General features: G+C 34.4%; 2 protein-coding genes across 2 annotated transcripts; one reads left to right on the top strand and one right to left on the bottom strand.

Moving 5' to 3' along the window:
- Nucleotides 1-1,830: 1,830 nt before the first annotated feature.
- On the bottom strand, nucleotides 1,831-5,246 carry LOC104250198 (AAA-ATPase At3g50940-like). Its single transcript, XM_009806769.2, has 2 exons — nucleotides 4,121-5,246; nucleotides 1,831-2,572 (listed from the first exon to the last, which is right to left on the bottom strand). The coding sequence occupies exons 1-2, from the start codon at nucleotides 5,123-5,125 to the stop codon at nucleotides 2,084-2,086; spliced, it is 1,494 nt and encodes a 497-aa protein (XP_009805071.1). The 5' UTR covers nucleotides 5,126-5,246; the 3' UTR covers nucleotides 1,831-2,083.
- Nucleotides 5,247-8,197: 2,951 nt separating this feature from the next.
- Nucleotides 8,198-11,323, top strand: LOC104250199 (uncharacterized). The gene is made up of 2 exons (XM_009806770.2): nucleotides 8,198-10,831; nucleotides 10,915-11,323. The coding sequence occupies exons 1-2, from the start codon at nucleotides 10,472-10,474 to the stop codon at nucleotides 11,077-11,079; spliced, it is 525 nt and encodes a 174-aa protein (XP_009805072.1). The 5' UTR covers nucleotides 8,198-10,471; the 3' UTR covers nucleotides 11,080-11,323.
- Nucleotides 11,324-11,847: the final 524 nt, after the last annotated feature.

Genomic DNA, 11,847 nt, shown 5'->3' with positions numbered 1-11,847 from the left:
TATCCGTATATACTCATAGAAAAATATTTTAAAATAATATAGAGCATTTCGGTTCTTATCAAATCATGTAATTTCATTTCGATAACAGTAAATATTTTTCTTTTGCGGTAAGATTACTACTCACAGTACTCGTGCGAAATACCAAACTCGTCACCTCGAACGATCCGTACGACTTCCTTCAATCAATCTATAACCACATCAATACCGATCTCATGTTAATTGCCTCATTTAGGCTAAATCCATCACTAGTTTAGAATACCCAATCCTCCGAGTTTTATATTTGATTCTTAATTCGTTGAATTATATTTACCCACGTATGAGTAATTACTAATTGTATCAACTCCAACCTATTCATATAATTTATTACTCAAATTTCATGAAATTCTATTGATTCTTTAGAAAGAAAATTCTCAATTGTGTGAATGAACTAGTGTAATTTCTATTACTCTGTAGAATCTTCCAATTATGAGAATCGAAATTAAAATCTACCGGAAGAAGAAGTTCAAGTAATACCCATAAAACATAATTAGTGCTTGAAATTCCTCAACAATTATAGCTATGGCTCCAACGCACTGTATCAACTTCTTCCTCCTTATTTTCTCTTTTCCTTCTTTCTTTCACTGTTCGTTTTTTTGTGAGTGCATATTTTTTCCGTTCTGCTTCGTTTCCTCAGAAGCAATTTGCTTCTAAACCCTTTTCATCCTTTATTGGCAGATATGTTATTGGGCTTCGGCCCTTTGGTTTAAATTCTTAACTTTTCCTTTTCTTTTTCCTTTTTTGTTTATTTAGTTAGTTCATTTTTTCTTTTCTTTTTTTTTTTAAAAAAACGTTTAAATTATTTACTAAATATCCCATATGACCTCATTTAAAATATTGGGGGTATTACAAAATTAAAACTTATCTCTAATCCAAAAGTCATCAGTTTTAGGATTATAGTATGTTTCAAGTGGATTAATGCTCAAATTATGTTTTTTACTTCGGTCACAACAAGAGAAGCAAAAGAGATTCAGTGGAAATTGAAATACTTAGAGTTTCTTTTTTTCCTTTTTCTAACCAAAACCAACTCTTGGTGGTTGAATTTGTTAAAGCAACTGAATAAAATTACAAAATCATAGGGAGGGATTAGGCCAAAACCCCTATAAATCAATCTCGGAAGAAATGAGAAAACCTCAATTCTCTGCCTAAATTTAAAAATAAAAATATGGAACATTTTCCGTCTAGCCATAACAGTAATCTTTCCGATTTAAAAGGCAGTCTGATGCACAAAGTATTCTATGTTCACGTAAAGTTCGAGGAAGGGCCACATCTGAAATGTGTGATAACCTACCCTAATGCAAGCATCAGTGGCGGCTTCCACGACTTGAACTCGTAACCTATAAGCCACACAAAAGTAATTTTACCGTTGCTACAAAGCTCTATTTCGATAAACTTTCCGGTTGGATTCATTTTATTGTGATCACAACTTTTCATCTTCTTTGTTTTCTGGATTATCAAATAATTGGTCATTCCTTTTTAGATCCTTATGATCCCGTAGTTTTTTACCATGTTAAAATATTTTCGGGTTTGCCTTTTCCTCGACATAACAGTTGCAGCACTAGGAAATTAAAATTTATCTTTGATCCACAGGTCATTAGTATTAGGATTATAGTATGCTTCAGGTGGATTCATGCTCAAATTATGTTTCACTCAGTCATAAAAAGAGAAGCAAAAGAGGTTCAGTGGAGTTGAAATACTTGAGTTTTTTTTCTAACCAAAACCGACTCTTGGTGGTTGAATTTATTAAAGCAGCTGAACAAAATTATAAAATCATACAGCCAAAACCCCCATAAATCAATCTTGAAATGAGAAAACCTCAATTCTCTGCCTAAATTTAAAAACAAAATGGAACTTTTTCCATCTAGCCATCGACTTGACTACTAATAAAAGTAATCTTTCCGGTTAAAAAGGACAGTGCAATACATAAAGTATCTCATGTTCACGCAAAGTCCGAAAAAGGATCACACTTAAAGGATGTGATGTAGACAGCATATCCTAATACAAGAATTAGTGATTGCTTCCACGTCTTGAACTCGTGACCTATAGCTTACACATGGACAATTTTACCATTACTCCAAAGCTCCCTTTCTGTAAGCTTTCCATTTGAATTCATTGTATTGTGATCACAACTTTTCATCTTCTTTCTCTTCTGTATTTCTATCCCTTTTTCCTCATTCTTAATCATCTTTCTTTTTAGAAACCTAGCAAGTCTTCCAAGGGAAACTTCAACATCATCACTTTTCATGAGTTCTTCAGCAACTTCTGCAGGAGTAACTTGTACTTCTTCAATCAAATCTTGTACTTCTCTAAACCACCAATGATTATGATCATATTGTACTTGCAAATAATTCTCTGCTAAGACTTTAAATCCTTGAGTTGTTAGATAAGACATATGAATGTGCATGTCCATACGTCCTGGCCTTAATAGAGCTGGATCAAGTTTTTCTTTGTTGTTGGTAGTGAATATTATTATTCTTTCATCCCCACAACTTGACCATAGTCCATCTATGAAATTTAGTAGCCCAGCAAGTGTAATCTGTAGGGAAAATAATTAAGTAAAGCAAGTTAGTCTTGAAATTAGATAATTGTTATTACTAAGACAATGTATGTTATGATTAAAAAAAAAGGTAGTTCGGTGCACAAAATATTCCGTATTAACGTAGAGTTCAGAGAAGAGTTGCCTTCCAAGCAGAGGCGGATCTAGGATTTTTATTCTATGAGTTCAATATTTAAAGTTTTTAACATTGAACTCACTATATTTTAAAGTTATGGGTTCATATCTACTATTTATTGTAAATTTATTGATTTTTACATATACATTATGCTCTGCACCGAAAGTACAGGGTTCGGTTGGACATGGTAAACGTATGTTGCATCCGCCCCTGACTCCAAGGGATATATATGGTGTAGGCTTGAACCCCTGACCTATAAGTCACACAGAGATAATTTTACTGTTGCTCCAAGATTCCCCATCTAATTTATTATGATTGTTACTTAAAATTTATATGTTATAATGTTGAATATAGTTGTTATGTAACAAAAAAGGACTCATTTTACGTAAAAAAACGGTTTGCTGTGGTGCTATTATTATGGGGAATTTGGCCTAAACCTTATGGTGTATACTAAAATCAAAAAAATAAACACAAAAAGAAAGGACATAAATGTAACCTCCACAAAATACTTGTACCTGTACTCCTTGTTATCACTTTCTTGTCAATAGTCATCATTTCCTTTTTAATTTTGTATGGTTAGAAACATCATATTATTTTAAAAACCCTTCTTCATTAATACAATTTCTCGCCATCACATGCAGGTACTCCTCTTCTCTAGTCTGTAATCATCTTTTTATCATTTTTTTTTTCTTAGTTTTGAAGGGTTGATAATCCAATACTTCCCGTAGTTAAGAGCATTTCAGTAAATTTATCAATTATACAATAGTTCTATCAAATCAAATAAGAAAAATATTATTTCCTCTGTTCCATTTTCTTTGAATTTTTTTTCTTGTTATTTCCAAAATAATGATACATTTTTATATTTAGAAACTTTTTAACTTTAAATTTTTTATTTTACCTCTGAGCACATACATATATAAACATAGAAACACTGGGAGATTTTTAAAACACACAAGTTTTCATGCTACTTTTAATATATATGCTAAAAGTTTTTTTTTATTATACCATGTGTCTAGTCAAATACTATCATATAAAATATAATTGAGTAAGTATAAAAAGGTTAACAAATAACACAATCTATCTCAATATAATACAGTACACATACATTATATATGAAGAAATAACAATCCAAATATTACCATTTTCTTAAAACATATACTCCTTCCGTTTCATATTAGATGAGGTAGTTTGACTCGGCACAGAGTTTAAGAAAAAAGAAAAAGATTTTTGAAACTTGTAGTCTTAAAAGCTTGAGGGGTAAAATGTTTGTGGGGTCATGACATTTGTGTGGCTATAAAAGCTTCTCATTAAGGTAAATGGACAAAATGAAGAGTCTAAAATTGAATTATTTTATATTCCAACGATACACAGAGGATTTTATGAAATTTAATTAATTTGTCAAAACGACTAACCTTTTGATCTCGTCGGGGAAAGAAATCTGAAGGAATTCCATGATTTGCAGTCCTTTCTATCAATTCAATGCTGCAATCTATATCTTCAACGACAAGAATAGACCTATTTGTAGTCCTTAGCAACAAGCTTCTCAAATCCGAGTCTCTCTTTACACAAGAGAGTTCTAAATCATAAACATCAAACTTCAAATAATTAGCCATTGCTGCAATTAAACTTGATTTTCCAGTACCAGGAGGTCCATACAATAAATACCCTCTTTTCCAAGCTTTTCCAACTTTCTTGTAATAATCTTTCCTTTTAAAAAACCTATCAAGATCTTCAATTATAGCCTTCTTTAGTTCTAAATCCATAGCTAACGTGTCAAATGTTGAAGGGTGTTCAAGATTTATAAAATCCCAAGAAAATATTGATGAATATGAAGAACTTGCTAAAGTATATAACTTAACAACTTTCTTCTCATCTCTTATGATTCTTGCTTCTTTTAATAAAAATGGCACGTAAAAATTCAAGACTTCATATTTGTGCTTCTTATTAAAACTCAGCTCAAAATAACGTTTCTCATGAGAAACTAATATGTTATTATTATCTGAATCTACATCTGGAATATTTTTACCATCTTCAGAAATAAACCTCCATATGAGTTCAATTCCTTGAAAAAAATCAACAATTTTCCCAAACTTGGCAAATTTGACACGTATATTTGGGTCGTTGGAACACTTGCTAATTTTGAAATACTGAATATCTGGATCGATAATCTTGTTGCACAAATAGATTTCTGCAGCGTTATAGACTTCGTTACTAGCCACACCATCCCTTTCTTCAATAATTAGAGTGATAGTGGAGGAAAAAGGCCTAAAATAACTATTAATCTTCTTCAAAATATAGTTCTTGACCTCCTGCGGAAGAACTTGATTCAACATAGTTTGAAACAACATAATTGAAGCAGACACTGAGATACAAGCCGAAAACAATGACGCCGGTGAAGACATTTCCGATAAATTCATCGTGAAAAATAAAGAATCTCTTTGTGGCTTTATCAGACACGAATTAATCGAGTCTGTAAATTTTAAATGCCGAGGACTAAAGAAAAGAAAAAGAATAGGGCTTCTTCTGTACGTGCCCAAAGATTTATATAACGGAATGAATAAATTTTATATTTTTATTTTGGCCATTTACCTAATCAAGAAGACATGAATTTTATTTTTTTTAAAATTTACCCTTATTCAGAAAAAGTACATGCAGAAAATTAAATAACCGTAGAGCCCACTATATTTGTGTTTGATTGGGAAAAACAGCATTTCCTGATACAGAAACAACATCTATGTGGGGTTGGTGTAGAAAATGTTAAATAAGACATAGGGCTAGGTGTTGAATTAAGATGCGTCGATTCACTAAATATAAAGCGCGGTTGTGGCTGAGATGGACACTTGTCTTATTTCCTCTGCTATTTTATCACTGCTTTATTTCTATAATATAACTGGTAAAGGGAATCTAAGGTGGTCCAAATAGTGACTGATAGTGACAACAAATAGTAGACATCTTGCTTTTAATAAATCACACCAAGATCATCGCAAGATTGATTTCATATTTTCGTTCTTTTAGAATTAGTTTAACATTTTCTTTTCTCTTTATTCATTCTAAAACATAATTTCCGAAACTTTTTAACTTTCACTTCGGAAAAATACAGTTGCGCTCCGAAGTTGTCTTGAAAAGTCAGTTCCCAGCTTAACCTATTTTATTTTATTTTATTCAATTATTTTTGCATTTTTTTAAACTATTTTCAATCCCAGTCCATCTTATTTTAGATTGAAGAGGAGGAGATAGAATAAAGAATTGAGAGAGAAACAATTAAAATAATAATAATAATAATAATAATAATAATAATAATAAGAAGAAGAAGAAGAAGAAGAAGAAGAAGAAAGAGGAACCCGACAAATAATTAAGCTGAATATGTAATATCAAATAAAAATGTAATATGTCTATAGTTTAGTATGAGATTAATATTCTTTACTTGGCTTTACTCGAGTTTGAGGGAATGAAATCACATTCTCCGCTATATCACCATTCATGAGGGTTTTAAATTCAATCTCGACAACTAAAGGGTGAAAAAAGAACGCTCATAAAATCTGAGTTGAAAAATGACTTTTCTAGATAAGTTTGGGGTGCATCTTATTTATTTTTTCTTTACTTCCTCATATATATATATATATATATATATATATATATATATATATATATATATATATATATATATATATATATACTCCATCGGTTTGAGTATTTTATTTGTTTGAGTTTGACTTAGCACAAATTTTAAGAAAAAAAAATTGTAGTATTAAATAAATCATAATATTTGTGTGATTAAATTTTAAAAACTTGTGATCTTAAATAAATCATAGTATTTGTATAACTATGAAAGATTCTTAATATGAAAAGATAGCAATATCCCATTTATTTAAGGACACGCGAATAAAGAAATAGTGCCAAAGAAAGTGGAACGAAGGAATTATTTTATTTTTTAGTTTCTCATTTGGTGTTCGATACCTGCATTGGAGCCCGACTATATCCGAATTTGCCCGCGTAGAGCCCCAATTAGAGGGAAGTGCTCCCTACCAAGGATTTTTCCATACCCAAGGCTCGAACGAAGGAATTATTAACATGACTTTGTAAATTTCAACCAATAAAAAAACAAATTTTTTTATGTATATCTAGCTTATGTATATTACTATTAAAAATCTTGCTTTCTTTTTAAGCATTCATTCGGCCAAACATGTTGCACAAAGTTGTGGACCAGAAAAAGGGAACGGGAAAACAACCTTTATCCAAAAATTTATTTTTTAAAAAAGAACAAGAAACAAATAGTTATCCTCCATAAACATAGGCAAGATGAACAGAATACCCAAATTGAATCACTCCAAGGGGGACAATAGTTTTCTAAATAGGAATTTATTAACATTCACAAAATAATGTAATGATATGATCCTTCAGTGATTAATTGAAAGAGGAAAAAATGGTGATACAAATGCTGTTTATTTGCAAACAATAAGAGCCTTAAATCCTCATTAAAGCTTACTAACACAAAGAATCTACTCCCTCTGCTCACTTTTACTTAGCATGTATATTAAAAATAGATTTTTATTTTTACTTGTCATTTTACGCATATTAAAAGAAGATAACAAAAAAATTTGTTATACCCACAATATATATTACTCATTTCATATCGTTTTCTCAAATCCAATAAAATATGCATCAATTAATATGTGTATCATGGTAAATTATGTACTTCATTTATTATTTTTAAGGGGCATAAAAGGTCAAAACGTGCCGAGTAAAAATGAACATATGGGTAACTTTTAAGACACCACTTTGTAGGGAGTTGATAGTGGATTCCACCTATTCTTTTACCTAGAAGGAAAATAAGGGAATGATATCCTAAAGAAAATTATTCTTGAACCCCCCTTTCATGCTCATGTCACGTCTACGAAGGGGGTTCGGAAAGGGCCGGATCACAAGGGTCTATTGTATGCAGTCTTACCCTGCATTTCTGCAAGAGGTTATTTTCATGACTTGAATCTGTGACCTCCTGATCACATGGCAGCAACTTTACAAGTTACGCCAAGGCTCCCTTTCCTACGTCAAGCTGTTAAAAAAAAGTAAAATTCAAATCCAATCCAATATAGTATCATAAACAATTTGTTGTTTGTTTAACCTTAAAATCGAATAACGATTGAATTTATACGTTGTTCTAAGGATACGTAGCATAATTTGATACGAAGGCGAGAAATTAAATTAATGTAGAAATGAGCTATAAAAAGATAGGTATAAACTTTTTACCCTTAAAATCGGATAGCAGTTGAATTTATACGCGATTCTAAGAATACGTAATATAATTTGATACGGAGGCAAGAAATTAGATTAATGTAGAAATAAGCTATAAAAAGATATGTATAACCTTCACAAATGGAGCAAACCTTAGCCCTCATGAAATTAATCTCCCTTTGACTGATAATGACAAAGATATAATGAAAGAGAGAGAGAGAGTGAACAAAAGCTTAGAATTGACAGTATATTGCTTATCAGTGTATTACAATGTGTATCAATGACTTAATCTCTTCTATTTATAGGGGGAAATCTCTCCTTTTTGGCATTATTCTATGGAAAAGTATGGGCCTTTTTGATCGTTGACCACCTTTCCCACTAATACCATGATTTATGATGTAATTAACAGTTAGTGGCAAATATTATGGACCCTTGTTGGCCGAACTGGAAAAGCTTTCTCCGAGGCCGTTAAGAACGGGATTAGTTATGCCCTCGACAAGCTCGAGGGCAGGTCTGGCGGTCTTGATGACTGGCTTCGATAGCACTTTTGATTCCGCTATTTACCATGTTCCAATATCGACCGATCATGTCGGATATCACAGCTTCGATATTGGGACCACTCTCGCTTGTGACTTCGATTTCCATTCAATCATCGTTCCAGAAGCTCGGTCGAGCCTCAAGCTCGATTTTACCCGTATATAGATAGTCCCCTCAATTTTTGAAAAGTAAATGAAAAGAATAGATTTGAATCCTCGATCTTCTCCTCGAAACACTATGACGTTAGCAGACGAGGTAATCGAAACATCTCATCGGTACAATTCTCAAGGCATTTAATGCGCGTCAGTCGATGGTCGGCCATTACCATATTTTAACCATCATCCTTAGCCTATAGAGATAATTTTCTTCTTTTGCCCAAACCTTTACTTTCAAATCTTCTTTACTCTTATCCTCTAATATATCGCCTTCTTCATAGCTTTGTATTTTCAGATCTCCGTGCTTCTGCTTCTTTACCTATTTTACCATAAAATACAAGGTGTTCCTCCTTAGCTTATATTCTTCATAATCCATAAAGAGCAAGTGGCTAAGACCTCCAAAACTGTTTCCGCAAAAGGAAACAACTTCCTCGTCCCAGCCGACCGGCGAGGAACCAGCAACGGAGTCACGCCCTTAAGAGTTCTTTCCCGGAGGGTGTGTCCTCAATTCTAATTTCAAGATCGAAAAGACTTCCTTGGCATTGGGTCGGTGCGAGCCAGTGTCGAGATATATATATTCGATACCAAATAATCTCCTCACCCAGGTTAAAAAAGATTGCAACTGTGATGGAAAATATGTGGTGGTGCCTGCTCCTGAAGAATCAATCACCACCCACGTGGAGAGGTTCTTGAGTATTTATACTTACCCCTTCACGTTGGATCTCGGTTAGATTCATCCCTCTTTCTAGAGGATAGTGATACTACGTCGTTTCTTCGTAAGCCAAGTCGACATGCTTCCCTTTACCCCCAACCACCTCATACGCCTGTATAGTCCTTGACTCTATCGAGGGGGATAATAAAGCTTCAATGATGGACCATCAGGGCACCTTTCTTGAGCATAGATGAGGATAGAGATGGGGGCTGGATGGGCAGATTTGTTCGAGTGAAGATCTCGTAATTGATCCCGGCCGAGAGTATGCCATTTCCTGAAAATGGAATATGAATCGTAAGCATAATTTCATCCTTAATTTCTATTTATTGTCTTCATTTTTTCACACCTTCTTATTAGTGTTTTACTTGATGTAGTCGTTACATGGATTCCGGGTGCGGTTCCCCAACTCAAGCACTGGTTCAGGAGCCTAATATCGAAGTCGACAAGTTGAGCGCGCATGGCGCGATTTGTCGAAAGGTCGATAGGAGGCTAGTAGTCATGGTAAGTTTTTCTGATTCAATGATTTGACCATTGTTCGAATTCTTTTTCCGAGCTTACTCATTTCTTTTCTTTTGTAGATCTCGGGAAGAATGTGATGATGAGGCCCTCGTCTAGCGACAAAGAAATCCTTCCCTCACCATCTGTCCTGAATTCGGTGAGGAAAAAGAAGAGGAAAGAGGCTATGATCTCCACGAAATAGGGGGAACAAAAACCCAAAAAGAAGAAAGCCCGTAAACCCAAGGGAAACATCATCCCTCTAACTTTGGAGTCGGTCCAACGGCTAAGGGAGGAGCCCGAAGAAGAGGAAGAATAAGACACTGGACTGGTGACCCCGCTGCAGACTGGTGTAGATGTTCGAAGAATCCCCGAGCCAGCGAAAGCTGAAACTGCCCTACCTCGACTTTATGAGCTCAAGAGGGAGGCCTCGGCCGAAATTCCCAAGCCGAAAAAAGTCGGAGATCCTTCGCCTCTAGGTGGGAATGCTATTGAGGATGAGGTCGACGATGGTGTAGAATCCAGGCTTGAGGTCTCCCGAGATGAAGGAAACATCCCCAGAGATTTGCTTGGGGTGATAAATATCGAAGATTCCCCCTCGTTTCCCTCATTCACTGAGTCAATGATTAAGGATGCTTCCGGCGATGGAGACTTTCCGCGATGAAGGAGTCCATGGAGAAGAGGACCCTTTCCGTAGCTATTTTGTTGGAGTGGAAGATGCCTGCGGTATGGTTGGCTTGGTGGTACCTATGAAGAGCTCGAGTGAGGCTTCCTTGAGCCTTAGACTGACTAATCAGTTTCCATCCTCCAGTGTCGATCACGGTTGTAAACGGTCAATTATCATCTCAGTCCTAGAGGATGCTCGAGTCCTTTCTGCCCTCGTAGGGGTGGCCAACTATCTCCGACGCTTTGTGACCGAAGAGGACCAGGACAAGATGTATGTGGTGGAATCAACCTGTCTTTTTAACGAAGCTCAACAGGCTCTAAACCGGGTAACCCCAGATCTCTTTGTTGATGTCAATTTTTGTACTTGTATTTTTCCCTCTTTATATAACTCCTTTTTCTGTGTTTGTAGGTTTCGGTGCTTCATCACAAAACCTTTCTTCGATTTCGAGAGGAGTTGGGCTGGTATGTGGCCGAGGTCTGGGGGCTTACTAAGGAAAATGATGCCTTCAAACTCCTTAGTGAGCAAAGAAAAGGGGAGGCTAAAGGCTTCCGTGTTGAGCTAGAAATGGCTTAGAAAGAACACGCCGAAGTGGCCGGGCAGGTAAGAATAATATTTGAAATTACTGAAAATATAGTTCTTGACTTCATGAGGAAGAACTTGATTCAACATAGTTTGAAACCACATAATTGAAGCAGACACTGAGACACAAGCCGTAAACAATGACGCCGGTGAAGACATTTCCGATAAATTCATGGTGAAAAATAAAGAATCTCTTAGTGGCTTTATAAGACACGAATTGAAATTAATGGAGTCAGTAAATTTCAAATGCAGGAGGACTAAAGAAAAGAAAAGGGATATGGTTTCTTCTATACGTGCCCAAAGTGAGATTTTCTTGTTTATATAAGGGAAAATGTTCAAATATATCCCTCTACTTTCGAATATTATCTATATTTAATCTTTGTTACACTATCCGATCAAATTTATCCTTACTATTATACTATCCGACCAAATTTATCCCTATCATCAGCAAACATATAAAAATTATCACTTGATCTGTTATGTAATCCAAAATCTCCTAAATTCATTTTATTTAAATCACTTGTTGTTCTTCTTATTCCACTATTTTCAGAAATAACTATTGATGTGAATGCTAAAGTTACTAGACTATACAAATTATTCATAAATATTTTTAATTACAAATGCACCCACTTCTCTTCTGGTAATAATGGGTTTGGAATAGGTTTAGCATTTTATTTATTTTTCAATCATATACACACTATAGAATTTAATAGGTCTATTTATAGTGTATTTTATGCAGCTGATCATCATGTGTATATCAGT

Source organism: Nicotiana sylvestris, chromosome 9 (assembly GCF_000393655.2).
Source record: "Nicotiana sylvestris chromosome 9, ASM39365v2, whole genome shotgun sequence".
Lineage (NCBI taxonomy): Eukaryota > Viridiplantae > Streptophyta > Magnoliopsida > Solanales > Solanaceae > Nicotiana > Nicotiana sylvestris.
The sequence above is the reverse complement of the archived record's forward strand: the minus strand, read 5'-3'. Positions and strand labels throughout refer to the sequence as shown.